General features: G+C 40.3%; 1 protein-coding gene and 1 non-coding gene across 2 annotated transcripts; one reads left to right on the forward strand and one right to left on the reverse strand.

Moving 5' to 3' along the window:
* The first annotated feature begins 488 nt into the window (after positions 1-488).
* Positions 489-17,985, forward strand: LOC141015626 (plexin domain-containing protein 1-like). Its single transcript, XM_073489762.1, has 13 exons — positions 489-916; positions 8,399-8,571; positions 12,498-12,641; positions 12,724-12,793; positions 13,303-13,425; positions 13,512-13,630; positions 13,743-13,842; positions 15,206-15,301; positions 15,372-15,453; positions 15,535-15,595; positions 15,681-15,804; positions 16,918-17,078; positions 17,207-17,985. Exons 1-13 carry the CDS (start codon positions 841-843, stop codon positions 17,330-17,332), a joined length of 1,455 nt encoding a protein of 484 aa, XP_073345863.1. The 5' UTR covers positions 489-840; the 3' UTR covers positions 17,333-17,985.
* Positions 17,986-19,915: 1,930 nt separating this feature from the next.
* Positions 19,916-19,987, reverse strand: trnac-gca (transfer RNA cysteine (anticodon GCA)). Its single transcript has one exon. It is a non-coding gene; the product is annotated as a tRNA-Cys (tRNA).
* Positions 19,988-20,364: the final 377 nt, after the last annotated feature.

Consider the following 20,364-nt stretch of genomic DNA (forward strand, 5'->3'; position numbering starts at 1 on the left):
GCCAGTGCCTAATGATAATCTCAAAATTGCACCCGGACAACTCAACAACACCACCAACAGTTATCCTTTGTAATGTATCTATCAACATCCTCAGCTGTGTAAACTAGAAAAAACATGTTCTTACTAAAACTGTCTTCAGTTGTAAAAGGAAAAAAAGAACAAATTGTATTCATCCATGTACTCATTCTTCAAACAAAATGGGAAACATTTCTCCAAGTGTCAGCCATTTAAAAGCATCACATTTGTTTTGGTTCACCATGCTTCCACATGGGGGAGACATGCTCCTCCCAACTCCAACCCCCTTTCTTTTTTTTTTAGCTTCGAAGGAAAGAAAAAATGCAGCAATACATAAATATTTCCTCTTTGTGGACGTCTTATAAAAATCCAGAGCTCTGTTAGTGAGAGAATCAGAGACGAACTCAAAGAGAGGCAAAGACGGAGAGAGGAGGGAGTGAATGGGTAATTTAAGGGGTAGAAAAATACAAAATTGCAGTAAAGGTAGAGCAAAAACACCTCACTCTGCAACACTCCAGCTGTTTGTCAACTCTTTTCCTGCCATGGATCTGTCATCCCAGAAGTTACTCTGAGGGCCAAACGGGGAAGCAAAAGCAGAGAAGAGAGACAGACAGAGGAGGGAGAAAAGCAGTAAACCTTGGCTGAGGTGAGGAAAAAGCAGTTGTGTGGGAGAGCAGAGAGGCGAAGAGGGAGCAGCGTTAAGGCGGGGAAGTGGAGGAGTGAGGCGCCCCGTTCTTCCAGCGTAGTGAGAGGGGCAACAGGGGACAAAGAAGAAGAAGAAGAGTGATAAAGAGTTGGGGAAGGAGGGAGAAGAGTCGGCTGGACATGGGGCTTTGTGCTGTTCTCCTCATCTGTCTCTCCCAGGCTGAGCTGGGGAGAGTCTGGGCTCAAGAGCACGAAGGTAAGCCCTTGTTTTTCATATATGCACAGGTATTCTAATATTATCAACATTTTGGCTGCCTTTCTGTGCTGCACAAGACCGCTTGCAAATATCTGAATTCGGGTCAGAAGAAAATACCTGACCTGAATTCTTGCCATCAACTCTGGCAACAGGAAATCTTGAAAACAGTTTTTTTTGGTGCACATTTCTGGTGGATTTGCATGAGTGTGTATGTACGTACGAAGCTAACAGGTCCCTTGACATTTCTCTCTGCCAGCCAAAGGAAGCATATGAAAAGGATTTTCGTTTTTCTTCTTTTCTCTTTGAAAAAAACAACTGTCTGGTGTTCATTTGTCTGAAAAATGCAAATCCTGTGATCGGAAATCCTGCATCTTAGCTGACAAGTGTTTGAGGTAAACCAGTGATTTCAGTTCGGATGGGTGTTTTTCATTCCAGCAGGCATTTTATAAAAGTAGAAAAAGTCAATGAGAGCAGCAGCTGTGCCCAGAATACTTTAATTTGGAAAGTTTTTTGCTTTTCAATCTTACTTTAACTCATCTCCCAAAATACATGTGTGCGTTGGCTGTTCTGCGCATCACCTGTATATGTATGCTGTATACTCCCCTGCCTATCAGTGTGTGTGTGTGTGTGTGTGTGTGTCGCATGTATGTATTTCTGTTCTCCTTGGAGATATATTATTTTTAGCCAGCCCCCGTTCTTCCTCTGCCGCTCCTCCTCCGACAATCAGTGGTGCTCCAGTTTCTCTGGCCTCTCCTGTGGTCCCAGATCCTCTGATCAGGGGCCTAGTGCTGCAGAGGACAACCCGACAGACCAGAGAGACACACCCCCACTAACATAAGACAAGTTAAAAGTCCAGAAAAATGTCCTCACTCATCTTCACCACTAAATCATACCAAAAACTCAGAATTCAGTTCAAGTTGTGCAGCAGGGTCCCTATTTTGGGCTGTTTTCCCACAGACTGATAACTTCATTTTTGTGCTTACTCACACCAGAAAGTGGAGCAGCTCTTGACTAAATTAGCGGTGCTGGAAGCTCGGTGATGTCTCAAGCCTGTCTGCAGACAATGCCACATCTTTTTTGTGGAGCAGTTAATACTCCAGCAGAGTTACATAAAAATTGGTTGCATGGCTGTGTCGACTCTCTCAAAAGGTCTCCACTGTCAACACTGTCTGCAATTCATCAACAGCACAAATTCCAGTGTGTCAAACTCTTCATAAAAGTTTCATGCAGATGTACTTCACCTGTGTAAGCAAATCCACTGATTTTGATTATGAAAATGTGCTGTTATAAATACTGGTGTGAACAGGCCATTAAATGCATCTGCTGCATGAAGGAAATCACATCTAACCCTAAAATCTGGAAATACCAATCATGTGCAAAAACATAACATGTTAACCAAGTTCACCATATGGGTTTAGCATTTGGTGGCTTGATAACAAGCCAACAACGCTGCCAAACATCCACTGGCAGTTCAAGTAACACCACTGGATTTTTTAAGGACATTTCCAGCTGTTTTTATGGCATTAAAACAAGCATTTTGAGCTAAATCATGTCCCCCCCCTCCCCCCTTACCCTGACCAAATGGTTATTGTGCCTAAACCTAACCAAAGACCAAACACTAATTTAGCTTTTAAAAGGAAGTCAATTAGTTTAAGAGTAGAAAACACTCAGAAAACAGTGGAAAGATGCAGGTTCCTCTTTGTGGCCATTCAAAATAAATCAGGAAATCAATATATGACTAATTTATGGAGCTAGATAGCTTTTTCAAGTCACTTATGTAATTATATATTTATGATTATTCTCATAAAGGAAATTCACTCATAATGTGAGTGTTTTGTATCTTCCCATCCTTTTTATGAGGATGGGAGGAACATTTTAGCGCAAATTATGTCAATATTTCACTTAAACCTGTAAATTAATCAACCTTGTATTTCTGATGCTGAACAGCAAGGATAGCAATGTTTAACTGACTAGTCAACTAATCGCACCCATCCCAAATGGGAACGTCATTTTGCAGGTGTCTGGTCATAAACCAAAATACTGGACTGGACTGAAATGTTGACCTGCTGATGGTGCTACATGAGAGTCAGAGGATTAAAGATATTAAAATTCATCCTGAGGGAGGCATAAATGTCTGAAACAAACTTTATGGCAAACCAAAAGTTGAAATATTTCATTCAAAAACGACAAATGTCAACCTGCTGGTGGCACTATAGAGGAAAGGTTATCAGAATACATCGTCTGGGGACCATGAATAGAAATCTGTCCAGTAGTTGTTGAGATATTTCAGTCTGAACTTAACACAGCTGAAAATCCATACTGCTTGTGTTATAATTATATCTACTAATAAGCTAAGGAGTTTATTACACCTTTCCCCAATCTACATCATCCTATTGTTGCTGCTGCATGACCTCTATTGTCCAGCAGGTCATCAAGATCCCTATTCACTATATGGAGCTTAGTCAGCATGTGTGAGTAAACCAGTGAAAACAGCCAGATGTGTCGCAATCTTACAGAGATTTATTATCTTCTTTTTGGCATAACGCCAAAACAACAGCTGGAGGATTCCTGGCTCAATGTCATTTGGTATTAATCATACAAAAAAACACAAAACTGGTAAAACTTTTAAGCAGGTTTGATTAATTCCAAAACAATTCAATGTACCTGCTGAAAACACTGATTTTAAAAGCAGATGTTATCAAGATGATGGCCTGAAAAGAACCGGGGAGCTATGTTTATGAACAGAATAAACACAACATGATTCACACGGACTTTGGCTTCAGTCTGATGCAGATATTAATAGATTTCAGGCTAGATGTTATAAACAGACAATTCTGATCTAAATCTGACAAGCTGCACTGATCAATAGTCTGTGGTGGGTCTGAAAGTTGCAGACAAATGACTGAAATGAGCTGAAAATGCCAGAACACCAATATTTTCTCCTAAACTTTTTTTTAGGTTGACAACAAGAATGTCTTCAGGGTCTTATTATTTTAGTAGTAACTCTGCGGTTCAGCTCTTACTAACTATTGAGCAAAGACCTCACCTGTAACAGCTTCCAAGAATAAAGCTCAACCCTAGTTAGCATCTCACAACTGTCAGACCTGGAGCTGCATGTCAGCTGCACTAAAAATGGAAAATATGATCCAAGTTGTAACAGACAAAAACAATTCGATGACAGTAAATCAAACATTTTCTAAACTCTGAGCCTGATCCATGTGTCCATATTTATCCAAACGCCACATTTTCCCTTTTCTTTTTCGGGGTCCTTATCAGTCCAGCTGCCAGTGTTTGTGATTGTGTGCTATGGTTACTGCTGTTCCTGAGTGAAAGGTGCCAAATGACTTCCTCCCACGCCATAAGCTCCGGGCTGGGTTTAATACAGATCGCCTTTTTAAAATCCAACAATAATAAAAACCACTGTGCTAAATTGCGATGACACACACTGACATACAGTGACCTCGCGCTGTGATTACTGTCCGACTCTTTTGCCAGATGATTGCAGGTGCTTTTGCTGACCCCAACCTAACAGTGTCTCATCTCCAACAGCACACAAAACCTGCTGTAGGGTCAAGACTTTGTTTGTGTCTTGATATTTAATCAACTCTCATCTGCTGTGTTTGGACGGTATGGTTCGCTCTCTTCAGCGTATCTGTCTCTGGAGCAAAGATGTTGGCCATGTGTTCTCTTCTGTTGGTCCTGCAGATAATTCTCTTTTTCCTTTGCGTCCTTGATGTATCCTGAACTCCACTTGAACTTCAAAGTTTTGTGTATTTAACCAGAAAGATATTTCTTTCATCGGAAATTTACTTTTCATCCCTGGACTTCCTCCAGTTGAACAGGCTGAAAGACCATTTAGCTTTTGTTTCAGCTGAGGATTGTAGTTTAGTCTGGTGTGTCTCCAGCTGTGTCTGCCTTTCAAAAGCGGTCAAAGAGTAAAAATACAACCTAAAATGTTTCTTACATGTATGTCATCAACAAATGGTAACTAAAAAGGTAAAGGTATTAGTTACCTTTACAAGTGATGAAATAAGGTCACAAAGCTACTGTACATTTCTAGAAAAACACAAAGAGAGAAATAGATCAGGGGGATGTGAAATAGACTCGTGGGAGACAGTAAAGGGATGAATGAACACAATGTGTATATCTGTAACACATTGTACATGTGCTCACGATGCTGTGTCCTACTTCGATGTGACTCCCAACACCCACAAGAGGTGCTTGCTGCAATGCAGACACATCTGAAGAGGCAGATACAGTGGACTCTGCTGCCATGCAGGCTTAATCATCTCAAAACAGCTGATTTATATTTGTTGATCATAAATAAACCGACCAGAGTCAGCTCTCCTGGCACTGTGAGATATGTTGGATTAAACAGCAGGATATCTGCGGCACGGCATAGTCTAAATTTAGAGGAATGTCAGAATCATTTCCACGCAGATTGTTCTAATCATAGTGTATATTTACAGTTAAACCACCTACTATTCACCAGAAAATTTGTCACATCTGTCACTTTAGTCAATGTATTTTTCTGGCTGTCTTTCAAATTAACCAGGATGTTTTCTATTTCTGCTCCAGTTTGCACATTCCCAGTGCAGGTTCCACATGAACATGTGTGTGCCAGACCTGACGCTACCGGGGTCAACTTCAGTCCTAACGCAAAGCCCGACCCACTCTGGGTCTCTTTTTAGCCCTTTTTTCGCTCGAAGTTCATCGAGGCCTACATGCAGACAGTTTGACAAGAAGTTTGTAAAGCAAAATCTGAAAGTGACCTAAAAAGTGTAAAAGATGTGAAGAAATATGTGCACAGTCGTATATGGGATGTTTGTACTCCTAAAGGACTCGACAGACAGTTTGTAATAACTAGTCCCTGATCTGCCCCTTCCAGTCTCTACCGCTCCTCTTCCCCCTGCTGTCTGTCGCCTCCTCAGCTGTTTTGTGATGATGATGATGAGCGCTGCCAATCTGACCCAATTAGGAGCCTCTTGTTCGGAAGCTGTGGAAATAGCTTCCGCTGCAGCATAATCAAACAAGATTCCTCATTAGAGCAGTCTCCCCTGTGTGTGTGATAACCTCTCTATGTTTCTATCTTGTCCCAATTTGTTTCTCAAGTCTCTTTTTATCGTTGTCTCTTTGTTGTTTCATTTTACTCTATGCAATCCTCATGCAATGAGGGCTTTGAGTCACTGCACCTGGCAAAAAAAAGTAGTCCCACACACAACCTCCCTGTAAAACCACAACTTGCCATTTTACACTAGATTTTTTTGTCCAGCTCAAACAAACAAGATATAATGTGTTAATTACTTGCTTGTAGGCTTGGTACATTTTGCTATAACCAGGCTATTTGTTTCCCCCATTAGCTAATTGGCTAATACTATTATTATATATTATTATATTTACCATACAAACATGAGAGTGATATTGAGCGTCTCATCTAATTCTCTGCAAAAAAACAAAGCAGAAACTTCCCAAAATGTTGCTATAATCCTTTAAATGTCAAAACTAAGATAATCAGCTGTATCTAACAAAAAACAAATTGAGTCCAAATGCCAAATATTCAATATTCATGGCCATATGTCGATGCCATATCACCCATTTATGTTTCAGCACACAGGATAAACAAAAACCTTCGACCACGTACACCCAAATATTACACCCTTATGTGATAGTTAAACATCTCATTCCCAAAACCATGGGCCTGCAACAACCTCCATTTTTCTGGTGTCAATCTTTCCACCAGATTTTGGAATCTGGCTGAGGTGCAACAATGATGTTCGGTGATGAGGTCTGGTTCAAGGTCCACGCTCCAGTTCATCCCATAGATGTATATAAAGATGGACGACATGTCTCTACTTCTTCCCACTGTACATAAATGAAGTCAAAATATCTAGGATAGGAGTGCTTCCATCTTGTGTTTGGAGCAAGGGTCTGCATAGTAGCTATCAGGTGTTGGTGTTGGAGTTGCGGTAACAAGTTCCCGCCCGTCGACCCGCCAGACACAATCGTAAGCAGAGCTCAGCTGTCAATCAAGACATCACACCCCCTTTAAATAGTATCAACTTAGTAATTAAAACCAAATTTAACAAGTGATAAACACGTAAACATGCATCAATGTGATGACAGCTGCCTAAAGTGACGATCAGGTGGAGTGGAGATCAGGGTACACTGTAGGCCAGGCAAGTTTTTCCACACTAAACTGGGAATGTCATGTTGAAACAGGAAATAGCTTTCTCCTCAGTGATGCCACAAATCTGGAAGCAAACTGTTGTCGTAATTATCACTGGACGCTGCAGCATTAACATTTTAATTAGAACAAACTGAGCAAGCCAAACCAAGAAAAACAGCTCCAGACCAAAAGTACAAAACAGTCTGTGGACAGGATCCAGGTTGTCCACATGTTGTCAATACAATTTAAAAGGAAAGAGGCTGAGAGGGGGGGGTCTGAACCTCAGGCTGACTCTGGTCCTTCACTCTCTCAACAAGACCATAACATGCTGTTTCTCAGATCCTCATTTTAGTGAAACTAATAGCTCACATAAAATCAGGAGAGCAAAATGGATTTAATCCCTAAACTTCTCTTCCAGTAGGAAAAACAGCAAAAAACCTTCAGCCTGCTGAATGACCGTCCAGTTGTGCTGATCTCGCAAAATGTGGATGGGACAGTGAGTCATGGATCAGTTTACTGTCCAAAAAGAAAGGAAATATCCTCCTCAAGAAAAGCAAATGTCGAAAAAATATAAACATCCATCTATGATCTGTTGAGCAGATGACCCACACAAATGTAGGTGGTCAGCAGAGATGTGAATATACACACATAGACACATACATTGTGTGCATACACAGGGATACTTGGCCAATAAAGAATGCTGGCACAAAATGAAGGTTGCATTAATGGATAAAAAATTAGTTACTAACCACCTAATGTCCAACCAAAACACAGGACACATTATTAGTTTAAAAATGCAGTAATCAAAAAGACATCATGGCACTATTTCTGCTTGGCAGAAGTAAAGAAAATGAACTCATTAGTCGTTTTTTCTTGGTTTGTGAGTTGACTTTCTTATTTTTCTGTCTGTGAGAGTTACTGCTCTAAAACCTCAAGACAAGGACTTTATGTCTGTTTACTAATGATCCACATTGTAGCAACCAATTAAGAGCAGATGTGACCACAGATAGCACTGTACTAGATGATTTTTTAGCTCTTTTCACACGTTTTGAAATCCAGGGGAGGGTTCAACAACTGTTTTTTTCTCAAAAGTCTTAAATCTGGAACTAAGTGTTGTATTTGCTGTGTAACCATCTGATGGTTGATAGCAGGTGAAGAAAAGCATTATGAAAACACAGCAAGAAAAACATCTGGACTGCACAGAGCTCAAGAGAAATCTGTTTGTTGGTAGACTCAATCTTACAAGATGTTTCTGCACGCAGGCCTCACATGTGTGTTGACTCTGCACAGTCACCATGATGCCTGTGTTCTTCTAGATGCACTGAGAGGGACTCCTCTGCGGACAGATGGGGATCCATCCGGTTTTCACAGAACCAGGAGGGACCAGCAGACCCCACACAGACACAGAGACGCTCGAAACGCACAGGCTGAAGGAGGAGGAGGAGGAGTGGATATCAGTACCCTGCCTGACAACATGACCCGCATAGTGGTGAGATCCAAACAATCGACCTTTTACTAAGTCCTGCTTCCCGTGGTCAGTCTTGCTACGCCTTTCAACTTTCCATTCTAGCACGGCACAAGTGCACTTTACCATGATGACGAAGGCAGAATCCCCTCTTGAAATTCTTAGTAATATTTTGAAAAACATGTCCTTGATTTCCAACAAAGGTAGACAAAAGCAGACTTGTCATTTGCAGCTGACGAGCATAGATTTGTCTGTGTAGTACATCAACTGTAGCTGCCAGAGTATATCAGGCTCGCAAAGCTCGCAAAGCTGCACCTGTTTGCATTTCCGTAAACCAATCAAAGTCGTCTTGGCGTTAAACACAGAATGCAGCAATGGCGCCTCTGCCTGCAATATAATGTGAGCAGCAAGTTGTTTTACACATGGGGAGGCTAGCCCTGGCATCAAAATAGCTAAATCCTTGTAAAAAAGGCAACTGATGCTCGTTTTGGCTTTTACTGATAGCGACCAGTTGTTCTTCCACGTAGCGACGGGGATTTTGAAAACAGCAACACACAGACAGCAGAAGGAAGGCGTAATAGGTTACAGATTACTAGTAACCCTGTTAAAAATGTGACGTAACTATTTGATTTACTGCATCAAACTAATAACTAGTACCTTATTTAATTTGACAACTGTTTTTAAACTGGGCAATAAAGTCCTACAAACGAATTTAATCCAGTTACATTATGTCTGAAACACACATAAGTAACATAGGTGGGGGAGAGGTGCTTTTTCATTTCCCCTATTTTATGTGGCTGATTAAGGTTACATTACCACTGCACTCTAACTTTAGAGCCCTTCTTTGATGTCATAAGAAAAATATAGTTGAATATCCATCACTGAAAGGCTTCTTGTCTGGTCTTGACGTGGTCAGTCTACAGCGATGCAGACCAGAGTTGGTGCAAATTCATACACAAGACCCAATCAAAAACAACACTTAACATTAAAGCGCATATTGCCAGTGGATGGAGCCTGTCTAGGTGTAGAAACAGCTCATTGTAAGCCATCTACCCTGATGGTGCTGCACTCAAATCTGTCCCAACTACTTTGCTGACCTGCAAATAAGCCCAAAAAAAAAAAAAAAATCCTGCACGGTGAAAAGAAGCAAAGCAACAGAATCATTTTTATATTCAACACTCAAGCTTTTTATTGAAAATAATATATTCAGATGTAACACCTTTGGGATCATCAACATTTGGAATAGTAACTCATTTAATTTTAGATTTTTACACGGTAACTTTAATTATGTAATGCTATTATATAACTAGAGATGAGATCATGTATGTTCAGACTGAGGCTACAGGAACATCAGGTCTCCGATCTGTTGCTTGTGTACAAGACATGGAAATAAATTAGCAGCCCTAGTAATATAATAAAAATGGAAAATGTTATTTCGTTTTGGATGCTTACTATTGGAAATATGTACTTGGACATCAAGTCAGTGGTTGGATTTAGGCTTTATTTTATTTGTATTTTCGAACATTATGCTTCACTTTTACAAGAGAAAAATGCCTCTTTGATGGATGATGTGTTTGGCAAATATAATGTTTGTGTAACAAGTATGGCTTGAGTGGATGAAGTCTAAACTTCCTCAACTCTACTAAAGAGATGCTAACATTAGCCGGTTGGTTTGGAGAGAGTTTTTTACAGTATGTGTGGTTAACCACGCCAACTCTGTTAAAGATCAACCCACAGCTGCTTCCCTGAGCTTTTCTATGGAACCATTTGGGACTATCTTGAACTCAATGGATGACACATCCCTTAATCGGGCTAGCCTGAACTCTTGACACAGTGCAATGGAGAAGAATTGGTAGGTCATCATCCTACATAGACTGCTAGCTGCCTAGATACACCCATGGAATTAGGCACAAATGACATCTGGATTCTGTAGCAGGTTGCTCTGAGTTAATTTAGGGACATGAAAACTACCATATGTCTTAGATCTTCATGAAAAACATTTTGTTTACTGCTCCTAGCAACTGCTGCTGAAGCTTTTGTTTTGGCTGACAATGATGTCAACATGGCAGATACGTCACTTGCTCCGGATTTTTTTTGGATAAACAAGACAAAATATTCCTCTTCCCAACAAGCATCCTGCAAACATGTACACACTGTCAGGCTGAATTAATGAAGTGAAACTATTAGGTTATCATCAGGTGGCAGGAAGCTATTTGCGTGCTTTGCAGAAGCTTTTGCCATTCTGTGGATGTGTTATTGTAATAATACTGTGCTGAAAGGTCAGTTGAGGTAATAATCTTCTCACTCTGCCAAGCTGGAGAAGCTCTGAGTGGAGGTCATTGTTAGACTTTGAGGTGGACTTGTCCTGTGCCATTTTCCATTCATTACCTTTTAAACGTCTGTGCTTGTGTGTTTGTTTGAGTGTGTATGATGAGGTTTTATTTGTGTCTTCATGTCCCAGACTCGTCTTTCATTTGAATCAGCCTCAATAAAATTCAACCCAAATAAATTGTGTCGTACATTTTTTTTTTTTTTCCCTCTCCCTACAATTCAAATTGAAAACAGACGAGAGGCTCGTCCTGCCAACTTACACTGTTTGTCTAAGCGTGGCTGTGCGCGCGTGTGCATGTGTGTGTGTGCTTGTGAATGACTCACTTGGACAAGATCACAAGTAGCCCTGTTGTACTGCTGCTGTTGCCGTTTTTGGGGAGGTCTGATCCCAATTTCCCTCCACCTACTGCCCAATCAGAATCTTCTCAGTAAATCAGTCAGCTGTGAGGGAAAAGGATGATTTTTTCCTGCTCCTCACCTAGAAATCCCACACCCTCCTCTACAAAACACAGGCTGGTGTCAGGCAGTGAAGATGGGTGAAAAAAGTGGGTCACTTGCTGTATATGGAGCAGCCAGAGAGGCAGAGAGAGCGCTGCATTTAACTGCTCTACTTTCTGAGCCCACACTAAACCCCAGAACCATTGCTCTCTGTCACCTTGAACTGTGGCATGCATTAATAATGCCATCAAGACCGGAGATTTGTACGAAGACACAGACCATCGTTGTCAAAGCGCAGTGTGTAATGTGTAAACAGCTCCCCCAAGTGGAACTGTGTGGACAGAAATAGATGAGATAAATCCCAGATGTCTAGTGCGGTGGTTCCCAACCAAACCCTTAACACAAAGCAATCTGCTCTCATAACCACTTTTGGTTGGTTGGATGTCTTTAATTTGTGACGTTCCCTTCTCAGATTGTGAAAAGTGAAGAAAAAGTCTCAAAAAATTTTGTTTTTCTTACCTTACACCTCCTTACATTCATCCCATGACTCCTTGATTCACCAACACCAGGACCGTAGAATATATCACGGTAAATGGCTGAAAAGAAGAAAAAAAAACAAATGAAAGAATTAAATGTTAGACTAGTTTAAGGAATTATTAATGTAAATCAATGCTGATGAGGCTGATACAAACAGGAATATGCAGAGGTTTGTGTAGGAAAGAGATCAATCTGTTAGGAAAAATGGGTACAAAAGGGTGCACATTGAAAGATCTTTTGGGAGGTTAACTTTCTTTTGATTAGATTCATATGAAATATTGATATATTGATTAATCTGCACATTTTATTTTTGATCAACTTAAGGTGTTTTGTCTAAAAGCTTTCATAAAATAGTGAAAAGGCTTGTTATAACAGCCCAAGGTGATGTTCAAATCACTTGTTTTATTCAACCAACACTCCCAAACACAGAAATATTCCTACTTACTAATATATGACAAAGATTTTCTCAATATTATTCAATAATTGATGGTGATCTGTCTCTTTTTGTTTCAAAATATTGTGTAAAATGAATAAAAAAGAAAAGGAATCAATCAATGGCTGTTAAACGTACTCTGAGCTGCCTCGCCATGAAATCGTGTCTTATGAAAACTTCACTTTGCAAATGAGTGTCCCCTTTTTCTCAGGAGGACTCCCAGAGGTACTACAGATGGCAGAGTTTTGGTCCAACAGACAGGCGGACTCAAGACCTGTGGGTGGATCTGAACGCCCTGCACAAGAGCCAAGTCCAGATCCACGGCATCCTGTCCAACACGCACCGACAAGCAGCGGTGAGATGAACACACACACATACACATACATAACCAACTAACTTTACACCCAGCCATGTCTGATATCTCTTCTTTTCCACAGAGGGTGGCACTTTCTTTTGATTTCCCTTTTTATGGACACTATTTGAGACAGATTATCGTGGCGACCGGTGGTGAGTTTCACCTTACATTACTCGATATCATAGCAACACTCATCTACTTCGCTCCTCCAATCAGGAGATCGAACATCTACCAGTGTACTGAAGGAGACTTTGTCCTACCCTGGGGAAATATTCAAGCATACCAGGCTATAATAAATCCGGTTAATTGTAAATGCTTTCATTTTTTGATGACTTTAATTGCCTAAAGACGTGCTGTACATGTCCTACATTTTTAACCCACAGACTTTATCATGAGAGAGTTATTTGTTATACTCGACATTCCTGCTTCAGTTGAACCTAAATGCTACTCGGCTAATCGTGATAAGAGACTAAATATCATCTTAGATTTTGAAGTGTTGTCTTTTCCTGATTTAAAATGCTGCCTTCTCTGAACTTAAAAGACTGTTGTTCTCGCCTTTTACCACTTAGTCATTATATCATCATTAAATATATCGTAATATTATTTTAAGTCATATCGCCCAGCCCTCATCTGTACTTGCGTCTCTGTCCCCTCCCCTCAGGGTTCATCTTCATGGGGGAGATTACTCATCGAATGCTGACTGCCACACAGTACGTCGCTCCACTCATGGCCAACTTTGACCCGAGCTTCTCCAAAAACTCCACAGTGAGGTACTCGGACAACGGTGAGTGGGAGCTACTCAGTGAAGTCTGTCATGTGATGGAGCTCCTGGTTTTCTTTAACCAGCCTCTGTTGTCTGTCTCCGCTCAGGTAATCTATTTGTGGTGCAGTGGGACAAAGTGCGGCTAAAGGACCGAGAGGCTGAAGGACCTTTCACTTTCCAGGCAGCCCTCCACAAAAATGGAACAATTGTTTTCAACTACAGAGATGTAAGCCATGGGTTTAAACTGAACTGTTTGCCGCATCACCTATACTGAGTATACTAACGAGGGGAACGATCCTCATGTTTAGTCATGTTCAAACAAAATGCTGTTATTTCAGATCCCTGTACCGGTGGTGAAAATTAACTCCACAGAGCATCCAGTGAAAGTGGGACTGTCTGATGCTTTCATGGCGTTCCTCCTCTCCTCACAGCCCTCTGGTCAGTTCTCCAAATGTTTTAGTCGTATTTTTTACACAATTGATTTTAAAATATAAAGACATACATTGCTGTCACTGTGACAAAAACTCTTCTATTTCTATTTCTTGTTATATTTTTGTTTAAACCTCATACAGATTTCACCATAAGAGAAAACTTTTATTGTTAGAACAAAATACCAACTTTTAACAAGAAGATTTCACGATACTCTGACAACAGAAAGATCCAGTATGAGCATTAAGATAAGACTTTGGACATTCTGCACATTTTATGTATGTAAGTTCTTGTCATTGGATGATCACTAATCTAAGTTTGTTCAGTTATTGATGTTTTATTTTTTACCTTTTAGGCCTTGCAGTCACCTATACTGATATTTTGCGGTATTTTACACTGTTTAGCACCAATGTCAGCACTGTCCGGTCAAATTACAAGATTACAACTTAACTTTTTTGAACAATCGATGATTTTATACCGTTTCACTGGTGTTTGATTTACCGTCGAGGCAGACTTTTTGCCACCGACTGGCCTGGCATTTGAAAAGCATTCTCACATGTACAGAGATATTTTGCAAAACAAAGAAACAAAGCTAAATGGAGGAGAAAATTATCCATTTTTAGAAAAATATCCACGCATGTGTGGACAAGGCCTTAATCCGTTAATGAGATTTACTGAGCGGTGACTGGTTTTACAGTCTTGGTGGGAGGCACGTTGGAGTGCATCGTATAATCGAAACCATGAAAAGTCAGTAACCTATTTTCTAATTCAGCTTCTTACTATGAGTGGGGACCTACAGGAACACACCATGTTCTACCAAATTTAAACAGCTTTCGATATTCCTACATGAGATATTTCTGTATTTGTGTTTTTGTCTTAGCTTATCTGGTTTGAAATAGAAAATCTATTTCAGTGCAGCAATCGGACCTTTTTCCGTTTGAATCAAATGATGACAGTTGTGGGATTGTTTGCTTATGTTGCTGTCTTATCAAACCACCCTCTCAGACCTGATGACACTGATTAGCTGAGCTTTTGTGGGCTTTAAGGTTTCACTGATCACAGACCAGTTGAGCCCAGAACTGAATATATCCTCAGTGTGTAGCATCAATGTGTTTTAATCCAGGACAAAAGGATTTATATCCTGACAGCCTTTTGTGACTCTTCAGCTGATCAATGAGAAAATACGTTCTCTTCTCAGAGGTCAGACTGACCTGTTTCTTTTGAGAAGCCAGACTTTACTTATAATACAGTAGAGCTGCAGCTTCAGATTAATGTCATTATTGATTCTTTTTTTGTGTGGTTGTTATTGTAATTATTTCTTTGAACAAACAAAATCTTGTAAACATACTAACTTTCTACATTTGTCTTGAAGATCTGAAGCATCGTACCATCTATGAGTATCATCGTGTTGAGATCGACACCACAAAGATTGTTAGCAGATCTGCTTTTGAGTTCACCCCTCTGCCCAGTAAGTATCCTCACAAACTGACATTTATACGACAGCCTCGCCTCATTAATCAACACCGTGTTTCCTCCAGCTTGTCTTCAACACACATCCTGCGAACTCTGCCTGACATCCAACCTGACGACTGGCTGCGGCTGGTGCAACACGCTTCAACGGTAGGAAGAAATTCTGAAAGATTTATTGTAATGAAGCGTAGAGCGCCAGGTTCTTCTCATTTTGTCCTCACTGAGTTTCAGGTGCTCCGACGGTATCGACCGGCACAGGCAAGAGTGGTTAGATTATAACTGCCCTGAAGAGGTGAGATACATTTCCCATTCATACAACAGAGAAATGAGCAGCTGTTTCATTCTTTCTTGAGTCATTGCTGTGGGCGTTCACTCAGGCAAAAGGCACATGTGAGGACTACAACCCGGATCTACCTGAGGGATCCATGAGCTCCTTCAACAACTCTTCTCCAGGTCCAACACCTTCTGCAGCAGTGCTCGAAGACCAGCCCGTCACTAGAGGTACATTTCTCAGAAGCAGGACACTACGGGGGGAAACAGACAGCGAGGTGTGTCAGTGAAGGCTCATCTCAATCAGACAGGTGGTACAATGTCTGGAGAAAACTGAACTGGACTGGAGTTTTGTAATTGAATTACATGTTCTAATTAGGGTTAGGGTATTAGATTCTGGTGGTGCGGTAACATCTCAGAAAATATCATGGTATTACACGATTATATGTGCTATTAAACAGTTGTTGTTGTTGATGTTGTTGTAAGTTATGAATAGGGCTGCTCCCAACACCTATTTTCATCGTTGATTAATCTGAATATCATTTCCATCATAGTTTATAGAACTACTTCCTGGTCCAACTATCTATGACCTGTTGTACTTAGCTGTGCACACTGTGCAGTGAAGGGTCTGAATTTTCGGTGACTTTCAGAGTGACCCTCCAAATAAAGCGGTTCAGATAATTTGCCTTCACTTCACGGATGGTTTCCAACCTGTCTAAATTTGACTGTTTATTTCCTGCCACATCGGCATTTGTTGTTCCCAGGATGTTATTATTATCGATAGCAAAAGACTGAAGCTATGAAAATAACTTCCAGGTTCCAATAAAATGGAATTATCGTTTAAACCATCTCCATGATTTTTCACAAGCTGGCTTAGGGCCGTTTAAGGCCTCATTAGTCAATTCATTGGTTGACTGACTATGCTGCCGTTGTCAGAGTTTTATATGCGAACAAATAATGCAACACAGATTGCTATCCTTTGTCTCCTGCTTGTCAACTTTCCTTTGTTTTGTTGTTCTCTTGGATGAACTGTGAAGTGCTATATCAATAAAGTTGAGCTGAGGTTAGTTTTGCACGCTATGGTTAAAAAAAAAAAAAAAAACATAGCCCAATTTTGTCCGTCTGGTGTCACACAAACATGTTTTCTTACATTTGGAGAACAAGACTTGTTGGCGGGGACATCTCTGCAGCACTACAGTACTTCATTATTATGTTGTTTCTCACATTTTACCTTCATCAAAAAGTTGAATCTTCTGTGATTTGGATGTCAAAATTGACAATACTGTGATTTTGATAATATTCTGATTGACCACCGACAACAATCTCTGTTTTCCTTCCTTTCAGATTTACAGACGGGTCCTCCGAGCCATAAGGGGATAACGGAGAACACAGCCATCATAGCAGGTGTGGTTGCCGCGCTGGTTCTGCTTGTAATTCTCACCTTACTGGCTGTCTACTACATCAACACCCACCCCACAGTGGCTCCACCGTTCTACCTCATGCAGGTGAGAAAAAACAAACATACATCCTGTGGAGTCAACAGTTTATTTTTTATCTGTTTAAAGTTATCCCACATGCACACTCATGTCTGTCTGCTGCCTGGCCTTTAGCAACTACTGTCTGTTCTTCGTAGCGACGCACCAATAACTACTGGCCCTCCATGAAGTTCCGCAACCAGGGCTGTCACTCCAGTTACGCTGAAGTCGAGCTCGGGGGTCACGAAAAGGAAGGATTCATTGAAGCTGAGCAGTGCTACTAAGGGTCGTGGACTTGCGAGACTCGGTCAGAAGAAGAAAGGACACCATCTAGAGGACTGCAAAGGTATCACAACGGGATGAATGATGAATAAGGACTATTAGGCCGACCATCGACACAGAACGTCCCTACTCCAACCTTGGCGGCTGGACAGTGTTTACTGTAACTGCTCCTGTAGCTCTTTCCAGCTGTCTCTGTGTATTTTGCTCTTTGCCATCACACAGGGGATTTGCCATATTATCCAAGGGTTGGAGGGTCTGAGAGGAAGCCGACTGTACAGCAAAATGATGTGTAACTGTACAAAACCAATCAATGCAAGGGGATGTCAGGGAACGAAAAAAATCGAACTAGCCTTCATACTGCAAACCAATGTACAGCTCAACTTTAACTATGTGTTTCTGTTTTCATTCTGTTTATTTTTGTTTCATGAAACTTCCATGCGACCAATGACTGGTTCATAACATGTTATATCTCTGTGGACTTCACTATAACAGATATTTAGCTATATAACTGATAGTGATTATAATGACCATCTTGAACTTCTCTGGAGAAATATTGTTTGAATGAATTTTAAAGGCGTCGAGTTAGGAGAGTTTTCTTTGAACCTTTCTGTTTAAATGTCTTCTAATAAAAGCTGGTGGTGAGTGTTGATATCGATCTCATGCTTGGTGAAGATTTTGAAAACAAATGGTGGAGACCTACATCAAACCAGACATATTGATCACTGGAAAATATTCTGGTCACTGTCAGGTGAGTGTCATCAGGTAACAAACTGTTTTACTTATTTTAAACCTTGGAGGAAAGTCACTTGAAGGTACTTACAAGCTAATCTACATTGGTTTTGCTCACATGCACATTAATACTGGTAAAATATCTGCATCTAATTAATATCCAGACTGAATATCCAGGCACTAGCCTTATTTCTTTTTCTAATTTTACCTCAAATAAGTGATTTTATAATACATATTTGTTTTTTGGGGGGGAAATTTGGGTACCCTACCTTGATGCTAAACTTTGCCATGATGGGTTAAGATTGAAATAATATATATTTTTCTTATTAGCAAGACAATTCTGTCATTTCTGATAGTTAAAATGAAGTAGTTGGTAGGTTGAAAGGTAAATCTCAAGATCATTGAACAAATGTCTTGCACATCTGTGCTTGTATATGATTTCTGAATAACATGAAAATAAAACAAAGACAGAAAAACATAATTAAAACAGAACCAGTAACAATTAGTGACTGATGACAAAGAGACAAGATAAAGCACTGCCACAGGATGGAGCTATAAGACTTGAAGAAAGTCCAACAACCACATTCATCCTAGAGATTGATCCAAGAAAGTCTTTATCCCAACACCACCAACAAGAAAGAGGCTTTAATTAGCAAGCTAGCTAACAGGAACACAGCTAGCATAACAAGCAAAGGAAGTATAAAGACACCGTAATGTGTGTTTGAAGCAAAATTTCTTGTTATGCCAGCAAAATTAACATACAAGCATGATGACTGCTTGTAATTAAATATATAACATTCTTTCCAAGTGACTAATGATGAAAAATGAAGGTAGAAGGATAATGGACGGTCTCTGCATAGCTTAGAAGCTAACGCTGCCGTCAATTGCTCTTAATTGGTCCGAATTAGCAGGACATGGCCCACAAAAAGAGTCCAATTATCTTAGCAAATGATGAACTAACAAGTAATTATGACAATATATGACTTACAGTTCGATGGAGGCACACTAAGGCGTATGTAGCTTCAGTAACTTCTGTATTTAGACCTTAATTAAGCTAAAAAAAAAAACTTTTTAACGTCTTCAGCAGAAACCAGAGGTAGAACGTACCATTCTGTAAAGGAGGGGGGAATAGTCCAAATGAGGACAGCATTAATATTCGTAAATCACAGTAAAACAATCATTGAAGTAACGTTACTTGGAAAAAATAAAGGTGAGTCAAACATAAGAATACATATTTTATGTATATTTCAGGTCTCATGGTGTCAAGAAATGTATGGTTTCCAACATGGCTTGTGCATTCACAGTGACGCAGCTAGTTAGCATAGCAAGCAAAGACACTTGTTTTATTAAGAAATGTTAAAACATAGTCAAACTGTGTTGTTTGTAACTAATTAGCTATATAACGGGCATTTGAGGCGACACATGATGAAAAAGTAAGGTAGAAAGATAATGAACCGTCTCTGCATAGCTTAGAAGCTATGGTGCTAAGTGCTAATTAGCATGATAGCCCGTCCAGTAGAAAGTAGAGGAGGTGGAACATACCATTCTGTAAAGGTCCAAATGATGATGGGATTAATAATGTAATATTTGTAAAGAATATTAAAACAATCATTGAAGTATATGGAAAAAAAATAAAGGTGAGTGAGAGATAAGAATACATATTTGAAGTCTTAATTATTATCACTACTTCCACCCTTCACAGAGTCTGTGAGGAAGGGTGTGGTTTCCAAGATGGCGCGGTTAAGACTTAGATAACTTCACCATATTAAAGGTAGCTGCGCTGAATGGAGTCACATTCACCGTGTGATGTTTTATATATAAAAAGAGCGAAGAGTCGAGATGGCTGCGTGGAAAAGAGGGGGCACCCGGATTTGAACCGGGGACCTCTTGATCTGCAGTCAAATGCTCTACCACTGAGCTATACCCCCGATGATGTCCATGACACGTAGTCGTGGGTATTTAACCACATAACAGGTGTTTGTCGTATCGATTCTGGTTGTGTGATGTGTTTGTGTACCATCACATTATGACGTGTATTAGCGCGACAGACCATAATGTAGCTTTTAGCGTTTAAAACAAGATGGCGGGTAACTGCTGGTCTTCCCCGGCAGATGGCGCCAAAAAACACTAACTGATCCCGAGGGCTTCCCTGTGGAGAGCAGATTTTATATTAAATTTAGTATGTTGTCCTCTAAACTACACGTAAGTGTCAAAAAGTCAGCGTTACGTGTATTTTAAGCGGTATTTACGTCACATCGTGGTCTCGTAGTTTGTCTAACGCTCAGTGTAAGTTGCTGCTCCTTTT

Source organism: Pagrus major, chromosome 20 (assembly GCF_040436345.1).
Source record: "Pagrus major chromosome 20, Pma_NU_1.0".
Taxonomy (NCBI): Eukaryota; Metazoa; Chordata; class Actinopteri; order Spariformes; family Sparidae; genus Pagrus; species Pagrus major.

Excerpts from the sequence above, each read along its gene's own strand:
- LOC141015626 (XM_073489762.1), top strand. The coding sequence starts at position 841 with ATGGGGCTTTGTGCTGTTCTCCTCATCTGTCTCTCCCAGGCTGAGCTG. Across the intron at positions 8,572-12,497 it reads ACAACATGACCCGCATAGTG|GAGGACTCCCAGAGGTACTA; the intron begins GTGAGATCCAAA and ends CCTTTTTCTCAG. Across the intron at positions 15,302-15,371 it reads TGAGTTCACCCCTCTGCCCA|CTTGTCTTCAACACACATCC; the intron begins GTAAGTATCCTC and ends TGTTTCCTCCAG.